Raw genomic sequence first — 20,466 nt, forward strand, 5'->3', positions numbered from 1 at the left:
CATTAACTACGTAGACAGTTTTTTGGGATTAATGACCCCCCCTCCCAATGCGTAGACAATTGTCCGTACAAAAAAAATTAAAATTTGTATGGGCCGTGGATAATACCTAACCTTCCCCCCACCCCCCTTAACTGTCAACGTAGTTTATGAACAGCCCCTTAATGGGTAAAAACAAACTTCAAACTTTGCTGCATGCTGCTTTGTTGACTTACGCCATTTGTAAGCTAAGCGTAAAATTTTCAGTGAAGAACAGCAGGAAAATGGAGGAACTACAGTCCAAACTGGACAGTGCAACGATGAACATGCTAGAGGGTAGGTGATTTATACTATTTTCATAGCTAAGTTTTAGAAAAAAATCGCAATCAATGTCCGGTGTCTCGCTTGCTTGCTTCATACCGAGCTTCATACTGATTTTTTTTTTACTGATTTATTATCTTGGCTCTGGTTTTGCTGTTCCCTTCTACCCGTGTAGTTAATTGGTCAAAGCAAGCCATTCACGAACTCACAGTTTGGTTGGATAGAAACCGGGTGAGTTAGTACATTTAGCCACCAGCTTCAAATAGTGCTCCTTTGGATGGCCAAAGTCATACTCAAGTAATTTTACGCTTTTATGGCAGGCAAAGAATCCATCCTTTGTTTTACTATCCCCCATAATTGACCCCCTCCTCTAAGAAGTAAAGTGCTCAACAGTCATTCAATTTTGATGTTGTACGTGGGTAAAGTCTACCTGGTGTCCTCTAAAGAAGCTTATCCACCTTAAAAGAGGAGCAAACACATTTGCTGAGTTCCACACAATTTACGCGTTATCGAATCACCGCATCACAAGAGTCAACCCATCCGTTTCGAAATCCAAGTCACTCCGTTTGTTATTGAACTGGACTGCGCATGCAAGACGGTGTCATCCACCTTCCATCCATTCCACCTTAGTGGTCACTAATTACGCATTCAAGCAGCATCAGAACGCTTGGTTTAGCCATCCATGCATGAAAGTGGTTAGCCGGGTGGATCCCATCCCCATCCAACCATAATTTACCTAGCCCATTCGATTTGCAATCCGATTGCCGAGAGAGACCATAGCATTTTTATTGCTCTTCGCAAGCTTGGTTTATTACGATTTGGTAAACATTTTAACCTTTCAGTTAAGGTCAGGTCTTGTCATCGAAACAGTTGGAAAACTATCAGTTTAAGAACTATCTAGCTTAGCTTGTTTTATTTTTTAAATATCAAACGGATAAAGAACATTTTACAACTGGAGATTCCAAATAAATAGGTAAATATAGGTTTCGGATAGCAATGACAGCGTATTGATGAGGCATCGTCTCATCGTCGAGTCGCTAAGTAGGCAGTGGCAAATAGGGCGAGCAGCTGCGCGATGGGATTGAATCATACGATCACTTTGATCTCCGCTGGCTGGCGGCATCAACGTATCCATACGAATCGAGGGCTGAAAATATGAGAGAGGTACAATAAATAGGAAGTTTTCAGCGATCAACGGATTATTTTTGCTTTTGCTATTTTTGCTTCAAGAATGAAGGAGCAGAGACGAATAAAAAATAACGCTTGTTCAAACTGGTTTTCAAAAGAAACAAGTTCCTTACTATCAAAATGTTTGTCATATAGCTGCAGAAAATCACCGAGCAGCCGACCTTCGTACTCGGGAGCGGGCAGTGATCCACCGTATTTGGGCCGCAAACAGCTGGGGCTGATCTGTTTCGCGAGCGATTTCCAGTCTTTGTTGTGGAAGAAGATCTAGGAAACGGGCAAGTTATGAATAAATGATACATTAGTACCCGTATGCTAGATGATCTGGCTGCTGGTTCCGTTAACTGTTGGCCAACAGTCGGTGACGCACTTATTGAGCATTTTGTATTTGTTTGTTTGTTTGTTTGTTACCTTTTCGCGTAGTTCTTTGGAGATGAACGGCTTGAAGATAGCGAACAGGATGTTGAACAACATCGAGTTGTTGACGACATGAACGCCCTGTAACCGGAAAGGGCACGCTTTTTGAACCCAGTCCAGAATCATGCAGGCGTGTTTGGGAGTATTCTGGGCAATTTGCGACATCGAAAGGCCTTCGGTGTCGAAGATGACCTTAATTCCATGCAGTTGGGTTTCCGGATCGAGCAGGGCACATTCGACGCTAATTCGAATGGCAGCGATCAGTTCGATGATCGACACCTTCGATGTGTTCCATTTTTCTGCGTGTGTGAAAGATAAGGAAATGTTAAAACAAAATTACAGGAAAATAATAGCTAAAAATGTCTTGAAATTAATGACATCCAAAGAACTAGTGAGGGGCTGTTCATAAACTACGTAGACAGTTTAGGGAGGGAGTTGGCAATTATCCACGGCCCATACAAATCTAAAAAAAAGGGTATGGACAATTGTCTACGCAGGGGGGGGGGGGGGTCAAAAATCCCATTACATTATTGAAATTACCATATTAGTGCCCCTCGGGATTTTGTTGCTGTCAATGTATTTTGTGTAAAACAGTGAAGTTATTATTTTGCTTTTAATCGAGATGAAAATCTATGGGTTTGAAATATTGTTGTGCTCAGAAGCTCTTTCAGATGATGTTTAAAAATCTATTTTTTAATATTAAAGAACTAAATTTGTGACTTTTTATCAACAGTACATATGGAAAGAGAAATTAATTTGCATAAATAATTGTAATGTTCACAATGGATACGTTTGCGTTTCGTTGGCGTATGGGGTTTCTGTCAATGTGGGTGGCCCTTGATAAAGTTGAATCTACGCCTGAAAACCTGCTGTATTATTTTTTTTTTCAAAACTTGCTGTCAATCAAAAGCAGTATTCCACGAAAAACTACAACTACTAGTGATAAGCATGGCAATTTAAGCCCAAAACTGAATAGCTCGAAACAATTGCATTACCATCATAAATATGTTCAGGAAATGAGGGACTGATTATTGAATAATTGGCAGCTAAAACTAAGGATAGACTAGCAAAAGTTGAGTAAATAAGTTAGGAGAGAAAGATTAGTAATTTCCATTTAATTCCACTACCTTACTTGCTTATTCTTGACAGCTACGCGTATTTCGTCTACAATGTGCAGACTTCTTCAGTGTCTTGTACTAATACTCGACTGTAGAGTAAAGTCGAGTATTACCTAGTACAAGACACTAAAGAAGTCTGCACATTGTAGACGAAATACGCGTATCTGTCAAGGATAAGCAAATAAGGTAGTGGAATTAAATGGAAATTACTAATCTTTCTCTCTCTCTCTTTATACAGGTATTCCACTAAGCCGCCCACATTCATCAGGAAATTTAAACGGCCCTTTTCAGTGCTCAATACTACCTGTACATATTCTACCTTATTGGACTCCTATTCCTCTTCGATCCTTGTTTGGACCCTACACGAGGTAATCCTGCTTGGACATCGACTTGGAAAATTCCTATTCGATACTTCGGATTCTTATAGCGATCTGCTTGGAAATCGATTTTGAGAAACGCTTCACTGCCGCCATGGCGCATAAACGCAAAAAAAAAGTGCAATCTCTTCATCCCCTTCTGATGAAATTTATTTGAGCAATCAATTTAATATGCTCACTGATGATGAGAATTATCCATCATCCTGGCAAAATTCCACTAAACATTCCTAGCTTAATGCCAAGAATGAAAAGGTCCTCCCTATTGTGATAACCACTTCCGATTTCACGGAACGTTTGAACTTCATTAAATTCAAGTTTTCACTTCAAATTGGCCGTCGTGGTGTATGCCGTGTATTGTAGAGGTGAGCAAATCAGCTCATCTGGCTGAGTGGATGAAACTCATTCAGCTCACTAAAGGAAGTCTATTCTTTTGATCAGCTCTTCAGCTCACATTGAAGTTATAGAAATTATGACACAAATTCAAAATCGGAAAATTAATTAGTGGTTGTAGTGCTTAAAACTGCATAAAATTGTAAAAGTAGTCTAAAGCAATAAATCCGTACCTTACAACATGGCTTTACTTTTCAATGGAAAACACTACTAACGCATTAACTGATCAACCACCGTGTAAACCAAAAAGCGTGCCAGCTACACCTATGTCACACGCGATGATATGATTGACATTGTGTCACATGATGTTACACCTTTTCTCAAGCTATGCAATCCAGTCTACATTCAGATTTTATTTCTGATGTTAATTCGCCAGCAGAATTTCTCTCACTATTCTCGGCATCAGCTCCAGATCATCAGCTCAGATCCGGATCCGGAGCTGAATCGTGAAGAATCGAGAGAGAGAAAAAAGATCCGAAGAGCTGGACGGGTCCGAGACTTGTCATCCTAAACGCTCCCTGTGAATCATTCGAAACGATGATTCGGACCCGGAGCAGAGCTGATAAGCTGGAGAGCTGCATTTCGCTTTTCGGTTATTTGCTTTTGTGCGGATCTTCCGCTCTCCCAGAGAATTATGGGAAGAGAAGTGGGAGCACGTATGCTGCAGAAATAACACCAGGAATAAGAGCCGAGTGCATAAATAAATGGGATAATACCATTAGAAAATTAACATCGTGTAGCACATGAACTGATTTCTCTCACTCCCACACAGCCGCTTGGAAGTTTGCTTTTACCGTTGGTGCTGTCGATCAGTAGGCACATGTTGTATTACGCGTGCGTCTTGGTTTACGCGGTGACTGTTCAATGCGTACACCGCTTATGCATGAGTCCTTTTTTGAAAAGTTCCGCTATGAGTGATGTATTGAATGTTTTAGACTTGTAATATCAGTGAGCTGGTGAGCTGCGGTTCCTAAAAAATGAACCGCGGGTCATCAGCTCACTTGAGAGACTCGGGTCTATAGAACAGCTCGGAAGCGGATCGCCCATCTCTAGAGTATTGACTGAAACCTTGGACGGATTCAAGCGCCTTATCAAGTATCTTACTGAAAAGCAGCATATTTTTTTTTCACTGACGACACCAACACTAAACGTCTGTTCAAGGTTGTCTTGAAAGGTCTGCCCGGTGGTGAATCCCTAGATCAGATCAAACATACATTGACAAAATTACTTGGAGTTGAACCAATCCCAGTCATCAAAATGAAAATGAAATCCCGTCCTGGCGATTCACGCAACGAGACTTCTTTTTATTTAGTTCACTTTAAATCTAGTGAACTAAACAACCTTAAGGGGGTATTCCCGATCTTTTTTTTCAAAAAATCAAATTTTTTTTTTCACGTTTTTTTGTACTTTAGACTATATACTTTCATCCCCCCAAGCCGTTTTCCCATCAGCGAATTCGGTGTCCAGGCATAGCTGACTAATGGTAAGAACCCCCAAATGGTTTTAACTAAAGTCAAAACTTTAAACGCGTTTTTCTCGAAACCACATTTTTTTTATCGGGCGAAGATTTTTCTCAGAAACTATAAGAGATATTGACTTGAATCTTTGCGCATTTTGTTCCTTATTAAATTCTTTGGAGCTTCTCCCACTTTCAGCCAAAAATATTAACATTTAACATTGTTTGAAGCACCTTAAAGCTGCAAAAAAGCGGGCTAAAAATCGCCTGTTTTTTCATATGGCCGCCATTTTGTTAATTTGCTGGATTTTTTGCTGCCAACGGGAGAAGCTCCAGAGAATCTTATGCAGATTATTATTTCATCACGAAATCTGTTTCAGATGAAGCCGTTCCAGAGAAAAGTCTTCGCCCGTCCAGGCGTTTGCGGCGAACAGGGGTCTGTTTGCCGCCATTTTGTGACGTCAATAATGTCTTTTTTTATGTCGAAAAAAATTTATTTGTAAACTTTAATGTTCAATAAACAAGAATCCCAAAGAGTTAGGCGCATTACTATTCATTTTCCTTGAAAAAAAAAAATAATTGAAAAACAGGCCGAAAAACGGCAAAAGATTGGGAATACCCCCTTAAGGCCTTGGAAAAAAGCTAAAATTATGCTCCATTTTCGAGTGAAGTGGGAACACTTCAGGAAGACCGGAAGAAATTTCCAAAACCTCACCCAGTGTCGTAAGTGCCAGGTCACAGACCAAAAAAAATGCTATATGCCAGCTAAAAGCATGAATTGCGGTGATCATCTCACGGGAGCAATATCGAACATTTATGGAATATCACTTCGATCCAAATGTTCCTTTGCAAACCAAAGATGATTTAAATGATGCTCTTGAGTCTCTGACTCAGTACCAAAATGCGAGGTTAAATTCGATTAAATGATAATAGACGACAATCTTCAGCTCTTGATCAGTCTGAAAAAATGTCCGTAGGAGGCGATATCAAAGAACACGCGATCCTGCTATGAAAGTTATCTAGCGGGATTAGCAAAAACAAATTAAAACGCGATTCTTGGCCCTGAGGAACACCACTTTTGAAACCCTTTTGGAAGCTCACAAAAAAAAAAATAAAACCATTCCAGCACCTAAAGGTGGTAAAATTTCGTTAACATTACGGAAAAACTTGCTAAGCATTTTGAGAGTTCCCATAATTTAAGTTTGGGTCTTACTAGGGGGCTGTTCATAAACTACATAGACAGTTTATTGGGGGGGGGGGGTGAGAATTATCCACGGCCCATACAAATAAAAAAAAAAATGCATGGACTATTGCTACGCAGGGGGGGGGGCAAGAATTAAAAAAAAAAAAAACGTCTACATAGTTAATGAACAGCCCCTAGAAACAGGTTGCTCGATATATGATTCCTGGGAGACTGATTTGGACGAAGTAAAATCTATAACTAAATAGTTTCATAATATGAAAGCTCCAGGTGATGATCCCTGGGCATTAGCATAACCTTGAGGAATGCTTAACTACAACCAGGTCCCAGGGCTCATCTGCATCTTTACATTTTGAAAAATGCACTCTAGTGATGCCAGTTGTGATGTAGCACACCAAAAGTTTGTTGGAATTTAACTACAAACCAAAATTAAATTATTGTGTAGTTTAGAATTATAAAATGAATTGTTTTTTTTTTCTAAACAATTGAGACTAATGGCTGCAAAAAAATATTATTATTCATTTGGTTCAACACTTTTGGAATGCCACATCACACAGGTACTACCTTTGAATTTGGCTTGACAGAGTGGCGATTTTCTTTTCTTTAGATCAAGATGATGAAGTTTTGAAGAAGACAACGATCATAAATCACAGGGAAGAAAAAAATTGATCGCCTCATTACACCTGGTAAACTTGTGTGAAACAGGATATCGAGAGATCGGGCCATTCCTTGAATTTCTGGAAAGAGCTGGCAAATAACAGAAAACAATTTCAAAACGGCACCTAAAACGCCACTACAATGGTTGAATCTGCGTACGAAGCGAGCGATGGAACAGTATCAGACGATAGCAGCAGCGATGACCTTTACCCAACGAAATTCGCTTTCCCTGATGAGGAAATAAACGCCATGCTGAGATTTTCATCGGACTCATCGTCAGACCTATAGACAAGCTTGCAAATGCTCATTACAGCTAAAATGCTATTTTTCAGATTTTTGAAGCTATGAAATATTTTAATGATAATTAATCATTTTGTTCGAATATTTTCCACAGAGATGGCGCTGTTCCGCTGGTAGGAAGTGATAAAAATCCCCATATAGAAATTGAGAGAAGTGGGAATAATTTGCTTTCGGTGCATATTCAGGTCAAAAAAAGTGAACGACAACATAAAGAAATTAGTCAGGGGCTTTGTCGTTCAGTTTTTTCCCGGAAATTAATGCTAAACAAGCGACAATTAAATAAAAATGATTTTTCCCCATACAATTTTACCTGCTTTACTACCAGTCCCCAGAGAGCTAAAAAAATTCAAATTTGAGAGAGAAATTCTCTCTCACGAGCTCAATCTCTCAACATGCCATGTATTTTGTTGACACTCGATTTGTGATTTCCCTTTCACAGATTACAAAATAGAGTACCTGACACTACAAAAAATGTCTGGTATCTCTATATATGCATTTGCTTTATCATTTGAAGTCCCTCCTTTTTTACATATTCTGCGCAAAAGATACTTTATGCCCCGCCCCATACATAAAATTCGGCGGGAAATTCTGTGAGGGGTGAGCTATTTTGTGTGCAGAATGTGTAAAAAAGGAGGGATTTCGAATAATAATCTAAATGCATGTATAGAGGTCCAGACATGTTTTGCACTGCAGTGTCCTCTGTGAACAATTATAAGAAAACAGATTGTGTCTAGTTTCCGATAGATATCACCGCAAACAACAGCTGTGACATCTGATGGAACATGAATGCAGAAGCTTGACAAAATGATCAATTCTTATTTACACGATGCAAGAAAAGGAGGTGAAGGGTACACACACTTAATAATGTTTGCACCATCGTACAAATAAGGTTCCCGTTTCACCTGTGCGTACAATACCTTGGTTTTCTTTGCATGCACGTAACCTATAGCTCATACAGTAGTAGGCTGTGTATAAAAGAAAATAATTTACTTAGTTTGACAGTTGCACCATGACGAAGTGGCAGCGTATTCGTGATTTGTCCTACGCGCAAATGTGGCAAAAAGACATTTCAGTCGTCGTGGGAGTGTCCCGGTGGACCGTAAAAAGGGTTTTAGACCGAGAAAAGAAAGGACAACTATCCGCGAAGGTGGCCACAGGTCGTCCGAGGTCTGCTCGGGTTCCGAGGGTTATCGCTGCGAAGGATATGTGGCCGCTATCCAGCCCCGATCTTAATCCGCTGAATTACCCAATATGGCGCGTCATGAAGGCCAAGGCCTGTTCTGAACGCCACCCGAGTACAGCAAGCCTCAGACAAACATTGACCCGTACCTGGAGAGAAATGGATCCATACTACATTATTAGAACCTGCCGTGCATTTCAGAACCGTGTGGAGGACGTAATAGCAGCAAGTGGAAACTCGATCGATGATTAACATAGTATAAGACTCTGAGAAACATCCCTCATTTGAATAAATAAAAAAAAAAACTCGAAAACGAAATTTTTGAGATTTTTTTTTAATTTTGACATTGCTCAATGGTGTAAACATTATCACGCATATGGTATGACACATAAAACCTGTCAATTTAGCTTTCAGAGGGTCACAATAGCGATTAGCTGTAACGATGCGCAACGCGATGAGCGAGCAATCAGCGATCATAAAACCGTTAGTTGTGACATTCTGAAAGCAAAATTGACAAATTTTATATGTCATACACAAACTTTACCACCTCTTCTCGCTTCTTTCAAATAAAAAATATCATTATAGTATCCCTTAGTTTCATAATTACTAAAACTAGCATTTTAGCTGTAATGAGCAATTGCAAGCCTGCCTATAGAAGGCGGCGTCATCAAGAGCGCCAACAACAAAATCACGGTAAAGTCAAGCATCATAAACAATCAGGTAATTTCTAACTAATTTAACCTATATTTTACTTATACCTAAAGGGTGTCCACGATGAAATTGCCACACTATGAAATTGCTCTAACTTTTTAACCGTTGGGTAGAATTTAATGAAAATTTGGGTGGATTTAGTTCATAGTGCATTATTTACATCCTGCAAGTTTTAAAGTCCTGTGATCAAAACTCGCGGAAATGGAGACGAAAGAACAGCTCGTGCGTGATAAAATCTTGCGCATTCATCACGAGAACAAGGATCTCTCGCATCGTTCCATCGCTAAAACGTTGGGAATCGCGAATTCCACGATGTCGCGAGTGATTAAGCGGTTCGAGGAACGGTTGACCACCGATCGGAAGCCCAGAAGTGAAGGAAAAAGTATTCCGTACAACACCAAAAATCACAACCGCGTAGTTGGGGCCTTCAACCGAAATCCGAACGCCTCCGTTAGGGATGTGGCTAAGAAGCTGCACCTAAGCCGAAGTTTGTCCAGAAGGCCAAAACTAAGGCTGGGCTTCGAACGTTCAAGGTACAAAAGGCCCCTAATCGCGACGAGAAGCAGAACAAGTCCGCCAAAACCCGTGCCAGGAAGTTGTACCTCAACATGCTGACGAAAGTTGAATGCTGCATCATGGACGACGAAACATATGTGAAGGCCGACTTCAAACAGATCCCCGGCAACCTGTTTTTCACGGCCAAGGATAAGTTCAGCGTTCCGGAGCATGTCCGCACTCAGAAGATGTCCAAATTTGCAAAGAAATTCCTGGTTTGGCAAGCCATCTGCACGTGCGGGAAGCGGAGTGCATCTTTCGTGACCCAGGACACGATGAACGGACAGGTGTACATAAAAGAGTGCCTCCAGAAGCGGCTGCTTCCTCTCCTGAAGGCCCACAACGTCCCAACAATCTTCTGGCCGGATTTGTCCTCATGCCACTACTCCAAGGACGTGCTGAAGTGGTATGCGGACAATAAGGTCAATTTCGTGCCGAAAATGTTCAACCCTCCCAACACTCCGGAGCTCCGCCCCATCGAGAAGTACTGGGCGATTATGAAGCAGCACCTTCTTAAACGACCTAAGGTAGTGAAGACAGTCGAGGAACTGAAGAAAGTATGGGTTACATGCAAAAAACGGTTGATTCACAGGTTGTGCAGAATCTTATGGCCGTGGTTAAGGCCAAGGTGCGGGCATTTGCGTATGGACTGTAAATAAAATACGAGTAAAATGGTAAAATGAAGTTTAATAGTTATTTCTCAATCCCTGAAAATTTGATGGCAATCGGATGAAAACTCGAATTTTGCGAATCAATTTTGTGTGTGGCAATTTCATCGTGGACACCCTTTACTCGAATTAACCACCTTAAGTAACAGCTATATATGAATCGACACAAACCCTCCCTTGTCTCTTCCCTTATGGCAGCTAGTACATTAATGTTAAGATGGGGTCTTGCCGATACGTTACCCTACCGGTGATGTCGCCCTGTTGCACATTCGTGGATTACACAGAACTTATTTAGCCTGCTGGTAAAGATGCTGTGATGCAGTTTGGATTTCGCCATTATTATTCAACTACTCATCAACTCTTAAGAGTTACCAATTTAATTCGTTTAAACAAATCTGAAGGCTGCTAAACTAGAGTTGCTCTTCTAGACACAGAAAAAGCATTCGACAGTGTTTGGCATGAAGATTAAGATTTGATATTATGAAATTAGTTCCAATTTATTTAACTGACAGAACTATGCAGGTAAATTATCAAAATTCAAAATCTGATCAACTAGGGGAAATGTTTGCTTCGGCAATACCTTTACTTATTATCGTCAGGGGATCAACGTCCTTGAGAGCTCAATTTTCGCAAGTGGATACATGGTGTTTCAGAGCATCTATTGGCCAAATTTGAGTGGTTTAGGACTAACCCCTGACGATAATAGGTTAAGGTATTGCCGAAGCGGACATTTCCCCTACCTGTTAGAGCAGGACTTCCTTTATTGTACAGCATTTTCACTTCACTGATTCCGACATTTTCGCTAAAGGAAAAAGTTTTCGTGTTATTTGCAGCAGACTTCTTCTTATTTACAGAAATGGAAGATTTCTCCCAACGATTTCAAAACTCATCTTATATTATTTCCACATAAGCCTAGAGCTTCCTTTTTGAAACCTAGTAACATAGTCACTATGAACGGAGTTCCAATTTCCTGGTCAATCCAAGTGAAATACCTTGGATTAGTACTTGACCAAAAATTTTCTTTGAAAGATCACATTGAGGGCATTCAAGCCAAATGTAATAAATATATCAAATGTTTGTATCCTCTTATAAACAAGAAATCCAAACTTTGCCTGACGAATAAACTTCTTATATTTAAACAAGTTTTTAAACCGGTATTATGCTGTGCCAATATGGTCTAGTTGTTGCACTTCCAGGAAAAAGTACTTTAAAAGATTTTGAAGTTTAAAGCACAGTACTACCGAGATACATAGGATTTCGAATGTTAAGACTGTAGAACAAATGCCCAACAAAATAGTTAATAATTAATACCTAATAAGGATGCTGAGTTACTGCTGGAGGAGTAGCTGGAGTACCTAGGTTAAAATTAAATGTAATTAATTTGCAATTTGGAACAAATAGAGTTAAAAACATTTTTTTTAGGAGGTATGTGTAACCGTTTGATGAACTGACTTTACAACCTATGCCTGTGAACCTGCAGTGTAAACACAGACTGTGGGTCTGCGGTGCGAAAATGTTGAATTTTGATGGGAGATTAATAGCACTAAACTACTAAACTAAACAACTTTTTTTTTAAGATGGGTTAACCGAAAATTCAATTTTTATTTAATATTAAAAAGTAAAGAAAAAGTCTCATAAGAGCAATCCATTATCATGCCAATCCATGAATCAATGAGAAATGAGTAGGTCTTTGCTGCTGATTTGCGCTGCTGACGGATTTTGATTTTAAATTTGTCATCATTAGGTTTGTTCCCGTACTTGCTTTTTACTTTTGCTGTAAGTTGCTGCTGCTTTCTGTAATTTTCTGTAAGTAAAGAATGTGGTGAAGACAGTACGGGAACATTTGCTTTTTGCTGTCACTACTGATAAGTCACAGAATCTTACAGAAAAGCAAGTACGGTAACAGACTTGTGTTAGCAAATTTAGACTAAGTAAAACACTACTGAAACAGCGTTGAAATAACCAGCAGTTTAAAATCCACATAAATTCAATTCACATCTAAAGTCCACTGAACACCTTCAGTAGAGCTTTCTTTTCTAACCGGCATGTGTTAAATACGCTCTCAATTGACGTCAAATCTTCACCCAAACCGATCGGCACATTATCCCAGAAACTTGTTTTCAGAAATTCTCCCATCCAAACCTGTTTCACTCAATTCAAAGGTAATTCCACAAAATGCTGTCAAAAAATACTCCGGTCCCTTATCTGGAAAAGTCGACAATCCTACTCACTTCCAACTTCTACAACGCACAAAGCTGCTCCATCGGCGTCCCGTTCCGGCATGAACCAAATCATTTCCTCGTCAAACACGTGCCGCACCGAGCTGGGATTCGGTGTATTCTCATAATATTCCGAGCTTTTGGCCTTCAACCGGTACACATACTGAATCATTTGGAACGCCTTTGCTGAATCGTACAGACACGGTCGAAGAAACGTCACCAGGAATGAGTCATTTTCCACCGGGACGAAAAGATCTTTTTCTGCCTTCAGTAGATTGCGCAATTCGGTGAGAGCTTTTTCCACATTTTCCGGCGTCTCGTTCAGCTCCTTTTCTGCCTTGGCCTTCAGTTCGGGATCGGTGAACTCGTCCGCTTGGACGTGGATTGTGTATCCCTGTCCCAAATCTATGTACGGATAATCCTTTTCGTTACGCTTAATCGACATTTCAACGGATCACTGTTTTCTTTTTTCCGACAAAACACACTTGGTTAAATCAACTCCTACACTATTTCAACTCTCCGAGTGACACTGAGATTCTTTTTATTTAAAAAACAATCGAACGCCCTTCTCCTTCCCGAGGGCGCAACTTCACGCCTTGAACTTGAAATTCCTGTTGGCGAAACTGCTGCCGATGCACTTTTACGATGGATGCAACCTTTCGTTTGTTGTTTATATGTAAGTTGTTATCTTCCGACTATGCTCGAGGGCTTTTTTTACATTACACTAAGAACAGTGATCCGTCGTGCGTACGATTGGATGAACGGTCGATGGTGGAATAAAGCTCGTTGCGATCGCACCCGGTTGCTTTATAGATTAGGTGTGCTAATTTTTGTTTCCTCGTTCTTTCTTTTTGGTCGTTGGTCCGTCGATCGTCGTGGTAGCCGTCGCAGCAGCAGGCGATGAGTTGAGCTAGCACGGGCTGCTTGGATGTTGGATGCGGTGATTACACAGTGCTACGATCCACGTCAGACAGTATACCTAATGGGATTTGGGATCGGATGCTGAAAACGGCGGCGCGGCGGTTTACTTTTACATACGTGGTGGTGCTATGCTGTTGGCCTTGGTCTTGGAAGTTTTCCGTTTTCTGCACTGGTTTCGAATTCTGGTTGTTTTTGTCCTGAACTTGGCGCATCTTGTTTTCGCTTCTCCTGTTGAAACTTCGGAGTAAAATTTTGCAACGCAATGCTCGGGGTTTGAATTATCTCTGACTCATATTTGCTTTGCTTCCATGTATTTTTTCCATTATGAATTTCAATCAAATCGATACAATTCGGCATTTTTTCTTCGTCCTCTGTTCCAAATTTTTTGCGCAGGAAACAATGCTGCACCGGTTGCTGCAATTAGCATTGTTAGCGAGGTGGTAATTCATGTTCAATGGCTCATTCATGCGTGGATTTTCAATTTTTTTGCGTGTCACTACTGATAAGACACAGCCTGCTTGTGTAGTTAGGTAGTTCATTTTCGGTTAAGTTTAAAAATGTACATGCATTGGGAAAAAGACTGCTATTGTTGTAAACACAAAGTTCTGGCGTTCGCATATTTATGTTTAGGCTGCCTACTGGCTGTTCAATGTTACGGCGACCTTTGTTTCAGTAAGTGGCAGAAGTGCGATAGGAAGCTTGGGAGAATTTATTATGTTAATCTGGCCAAGGGTCGGTGAAGTTTGTGGAACAATCGTTTGTTTGGTGTGATTACTTTATGTTTGCGTTACATTATTTACATAGTTTCAATGCATAGGCAGTAGGCTATTCCTTTCTTGGAGCAGCGGAAGTTATAATCAGAAATTAGAATTCAAGGTCTAGAAAATATCAATGTCAAATGTAAATGCACCAAAGCATATAGTGAGTTTAAGAGAGTTTGGGTCCGTTGTATGTTGAAGAACTGGGCCACTACAGTGGAATGTGAACAGCCCCTTAGACTGTTTACCCATCTGATAAGAATAGTATAGTGTAAAATGGGGTAAGAAGCACCCCTGGGGCAAAACAACTTGTTGGCGTTTAAAATATCTTTTTTATCTCTTTTTCGACGATCTTTTAAGTAACATTGCCAGTTCATTGTCTGAACCAAGGAGCAAGACAGCTGTTCTCAGAGCAAATATATTTGCAGTAGACCTGTGCGCCGATCAAATTATTTTCGGCGGCGGCGTGATATGTTATTTTCTGCCGGCGGCGGCAGCGTGGCGGCGTCACGCCGTTTGCTTTCGGCGGCGGCGGCGTGGCGGCGTGGGTCAGCGTGAGTTTATTCCAACTGATTTAGAAAAAAAAAATTGCTTTCCAAAACAATCGCACATGGAATAAAAATGCTACCCATATTTGATTTCAGATTACTGAAAATCACTAAAACGTAGGTCACTCATAGTTTGAGTAAATTTTCCGACACTTTCCTGGGGAAAACTTCTCGGATATGGGAAAAATTAAGAAAATTGTACACAGGTTAGAACTGTACTAGAAGACCGATTAAAACCACAATCAGTTTTCCTCATATGTAGTTTCATATGAAGTTTTCCACGGAAAAGCGTCAGAAAATTTACTCAATCTATGAGTGTCCTACGATTTCGCGAATTTGAGTAACCTGAACTCTCATGCTTCGTTAGTGTGGTGGCCAAAATCAAAAGAGGCTATTGCTCAGAGGAAACTAGCAAAACTTCAACGTCTAGCATGCATTGCAATAACGGGTGCGGTGCGTAGCACCCCATCAAAAGCATTAGAAGAAATCCTCAATCTGCTGCCCTTGCATGAACATGTGCAACTAGAAGTGGAAAGAAGGGCTCTAAGGCTCGAAAGATCTAAAAAGGTAATGCCAGTCGATCTTGTTGGTCATCTAAGCATCTTACAATACTTCCAAAGAGGACCAGTGATGAGTATGAATAGAGACTGGATGAAACCAGAGGACAACTATGAAATTCCCTTCAACGTATGTGAAACGACACGTTCAGATTGGGAAACTGGTGGTCCTAACGTTCGTCAAGACTCGATCATATTTTTCACAGATGGAATACGAACAGATGCAGGAATCTTTGACCCCGGGACAAATATTTCAGTTGCGATGGGACATTTTCCAAAGGTGTTTCAAGCGAACCATACTGTGGAATATCATACTGTACGGTAAAAATGGAACTCAAATGCTGGGGAGAGCAAAGGGTGATGGCCAATTGCACATGCACAAACTGCAACCAGTCGAAAAGATTTATAACTCCTAATATAACATACACCAAAAAGCTTTTAGAGCTCAATAAAAGAGCTCTTAGTATATACACTAGCTTAGTAACTGGGCACTGTCCTAATAGATATAGCATTAACACAGACAAACAGACGTAACTCTTTGAAAAACTTGTTCATGAAAACATAGTATCTCAAAACATATAACCTCAGTAGCGACATCTATCTGGCTTCTCGCGGAAAACAAGCTTGCTCGCTAACTCGTAAACAATATTGCATAAAAGTTCTATAGAATATATAGAAACGTCAAAGTGATCCGATGCCAGCGCTGCGGCGAGTAGTTCGCGGAACTGATAATATTCAAATCAACCGTTAAGTGCATGAACGAAGATACACAATTAAGAGTTACGTCTGTTTGTCTGTGGCATTAAGAACATTGGTCGGGTTCAGAGTAATATCTGTCGTTTCTGTAATTTGGATCATGAAACCTCGGAACATCTGTTCTGCAGTTGTGGTGCATTACACAAGCGTAAATCCAAATTTCTTGGATGTATTGGCTTACAAACCTAGCGATATTTAGTCTGCAAATCATGGAAATGTAGTTGGTTTTATAAACCATATTATACCGGACTGAGAAAAGATGTGTCCAGGCAATTAGCTGTCTACTCGTTAAATAGTGGTCGATTTGCATGATACAAACAGCAAATACGGGTACCACAAAAGTTCAAATAATGCACGGAGTGGTTTTTACTTCACTCCCCAACAAAAAAATAAATAAATAACTGAACTTAAATATGAGTAACTCTTACTCAATTTTGAGTCGTTATCATTGGCCGTACATGCGGAATTTGTTTAGGAAAGTATGTCAAGTGCTGGTTGGTGAAGTCGTATTGCAAAGTGTTACAACCCTTCTATTAAGTATAAGAAAAGTACGTTATGAGGGGTGGATAGTATTTAAAAGCAATCGGTTTCATTACGTGACATTTTAATGGGCCCTAGGAATTCTTTCATTTATTGAGCATTACACGTTTTTAATATGTTAATAGCGATAACTGATATGCTTGTACTACTCTGATACATATTTGAATGTTCACGCATTGTAGTCATACAACTTTTGGTTTATGTATTTGAAGCACAGCTTGGACTTGTAAGAGATTAAAAAAAAAAGCTCAAATATCAACGTGTTGTTAGTAATCTAGGGTTTTGCAGAATGTCTAAGCACAATTTGAAAAAAAAACGATAACTTAACTTTGTTTACAGCAAAAACGATTTTTATTTCGTTTTCATGTTTTTTATAGTATTCTCTTACAGTTAAACGTAGCTTCAGTCCAACGGTTTTGGATAAGTCCCAAGCATCGTCTATTGGTTCTCTGTGTAATTACAGCTGATCTGGCAATAACAGAGTAGCAACCGTGGGCGGTCAATCAAGCTCAAGCTTCAGTCCAACAATTTTGGATACTTTTTCCCAGTTTTCACAAACTTTGTAACGGAATCCGCTGCCTTAACATGTGTCCGCAAATATGTTTTGGTCAGGACCCAAAAAGTTTTGATTGGCCTGACCTGGGGAAAGTTTGGTGGATTCATCTCCTTGGGTACGAATTGGACTTTTTTGGCTTTATACCAGGCTATCGTGTCCTTGGAGTAATGCACCGACGCCAAATCCTGCCAAAACAGTACTGAGGCGTCATGTTTGCGGATCATGGGTAACACACGCTTGTTTGAACACTCACGCACTTAAACATCGGTTGTCATTGTCTCCGTTGTCACAAACGGTTTGGAAAGCATACCACACTTACAAATGGCTTGCCCATAGCATTTGTTCCGTTTTTTTTTTCGGAAAAAAACGACTTATCCGCGTCGTCAACACTACGGCCATCACGAACGGCGTAGTACTGATCACTAGGAAGAGTTTTGTAATCAAATTTAACGTATGATTCAACGTTCATAATCTCGAACACCGATTTTCCGCACAGCAACTGGTCGTATAAACCTTTTTGACGTTCAAAAGTCTTTCTCTATCTAGCATACATGGTTGAATGAACGGTTTGTTTTACCACTAATCTGTTTCCCTCTTGCTCGTACTCGTTCGATTTAAATGGTGTAGTAGTGTGCGCCGATTAAACGTCAAAAAGCTCTATAACTTCCGAGCCGGGTGGCCGGACCTACCGATTTATCGTTAGTCTTATCGATTTTCGATATGACTACCGATTCACAGACAAAAGGTTAAAAACTACCGATTTTTCACTTTTCCTACCGAGAATCACAGATTTTTAGTAATCTTGAAAAATATTCATATTGATTTCGACACTTTTAAAGCAAAAGAGCTGATTGACAGTTACACCCGGAGGGAACCCCCCCCCCCCTCGGCTAACAAAGGTTTCAAGTATCGGGAAAGCCTTCTTCAGACGGCCTACCGATAACTACCGATAAGAGTTTTAAGAAGCTACCGATAATGAAAAAAACAATCTGGCCTCCCTGCTTCCGAGCGTTCGGTTTGACGGATGCGGCTTGTTTTTACCTTCGCTTTGGCTTCTTCTGCTTCTTAAACGTCTTTATACCCATTCTTGCCTTGGCCCGCTGGACGTTACTTTTCAAGGATCTCACTTTTCTAGCCAAGCCTCGAAACGAAGCCCTTTTCTTGCGAGTGAAAGCTTGCACGATTTTCCGGTTCAGATTTTGGTCAGCAGGGTTCGGTTTACCTCCAGGTTTTTGCTTGTTCTGGAAAGTTGCTTCATCACCATACTCCGATGCTTACACCTTCCAATTTCACTAATTTACTCAAAGAAATGTTGGAGATTGGGCTGAAAGTCTCCTTAATAATGATATTTAAAAGAAAATGGGTATAGTTCACTATTTGTGCACGATCTGTTTTTCCAGAGAAATGCTTCGCATTGTCACGGAAATGTAAAGAACTGCAACTTACGATACACGAAACTGTTGGTCGAAATGTAAACAATGATTCAGTGTAATAATCAGCTGTTTAAACGGCATCTGAAACAAACAGGGGTGTTCGAAAGTCGTGCTTAGACATTCTGGGACACCCTATATTCACTTATTCTTTATGTAAATCCGACCTGAATGATTCATTATTGTGTGCTAGATCGAGAAAGTGCGAACAAACGTCAAAAAAACTAAATGATAATCGCTGCACTAAACGCTAATTTCAACGCGTTCAAGATGCATTTTACCTAAAAGGTGCTACGAATTTTTCATCGGCGTGACATGAATTTATTCGGCGGCGTGGAAGATTTGACTTCCGCGGCGCGCCGGCTTATTTTCATCGGCGGCGGCGGCGTATGAAAATCGACGGCGGCGGCGGCGTGGCGCGGCGGCGCACAGGTCTAATTTGCAGCTAGTAAATTTGAGTTACTCACATTTACTCACAAATGATATAAGTAGCCTCGATTTTCTGATAAATATGCTGGTTTTGTATTTCAATACACACAGTTTATAGACATAAAAAGATCCAAAGCAGATTTCTCTAGGCTAGACCAGCGACCATGCATGTTGATACTCGACCAGAGATTTGAGAAGATTCTGGTTTGTGACCATAAATACCCTATTTCGTACAGTCGGTTACAGAGCTCTCTCATCTTGTTGATTTAATTCCGGGCATGTGGAAATCTGACATAAAATTTGAGGTGTATCGTTAGAAGTAAAATTATGTTGCAAAGTGAAATAGTTATATCTCTGAAAATATTTAGCTCAAAAACTCAGAGATCCAGAGAAAAGGTCAGCTATTTTCAGATTTTTTCAATATTTTCATAAAATTCAAATTGAATTGAGTTGGCTACCAATTGTTTGTTTGTGTTTATTCAAACTTTTGAATAAAATTAATGCATGACAGCATAAAGTTTAAATCTATTAGTAGTATTATACTGCACAAAAACTTTGACAATTAAAGTTAACATTCCTCTTGTGGACGTTCTAAAGTGAGCCATGTTGATGAGAAAATTAGTTAAAAGTGAATTATTTTTGAAAACATCATCAAACAAAACATCTAGTAAACACCACATTAACCGCTGACTTGCTCCTGCTTGCTGCAGGACCCAGTGCCACGCCGTCCCAAGCGGTAATGAGCAGATGCACGATAGCAGCGCTGTTGTATATCTTTTCAGGTTCAAGCAAAACGATGTGCAACGAAGTGGTATTCGATTATGACGACTGGGTTTGGGAAAAACGTTTATTTCATGAAAACAGTGATAAAATTATCATTTGTACTTTTTTCAAATGTTTTATGGAAAATTAAAAAAGCATTTATTTCAGCAGATTCGTAAAGTAATATCCTTTCGATTGGCGTATTTGGTTTTTTTATTTCATCTATAAACGACAGAGTTATAAGCGTTCAAAACCTAATACTATTTCACCACACATATTTTTTGATTTGCACCCCAGCATACATGGTTAGAAATCTCCTTATACCTTTTGGCAAATTTCCATTGCTGATTATTCATAAAATGTATAAGTCAACTAATAAGCAGACGCCTTGCAAAAAGTTAATAAAGATCATGTGTCAAATGAAATGTATAAGCGGTCACACATACCTTTTATGCATTCTAATAGGACCTATGTGGTT

At 40.0% G+C, this 20,466-nt stretch overlaps 1 protein-coding gene across 1 annotated transcript; it reads right to left on the reverse strand.

Moving 5' to 3' along the window:
• Positions 1–1,326: 1,326 nt before the first annotated feature.
• LOC135714630 (clavesin-1-like) lies at positions 1,327–13,218 on the reverse strand. Its single transcript, XM_065238014.1, has 4 exons — positions 12,744–13,218; positions 1,894–2,198; positions 1,599–1,749; positions 1,327–1,444 (listed from the first exon to the last, which is right to left on the reverse strand). Exons 1-4 carry the CDS (start codon positions 13,174–13,176, stop codon positions 1,392–1,394), a joined length of 942 nt encoding a protein of 313 aa, XP_065094086.1. The 5' UTR covers positions 13,177–13,218; the 3' UTR covers positions 1,327–1,391.
• Positions 13,219–20,466: the final 7,248 nt, after the last annotated feature.

This window comes from Ochlerotatus camptorhynchus, unplaced genomic scaffold (genome assembly GCF_037179485.1).
Source record: "Ochlerotatus camptorhynchus isolate MF236.1 unplaced genomic scaffold, CSIRO-AGI_Acam_v1.1 ptg000045l, whole genome shotgun sequence".
NCBI lineage: Eukaryota > Metazoa > Arthropoda > Insecta > Diptera > Culicidae > Ochlerotatus > Ochlerotatus camptorhynchus.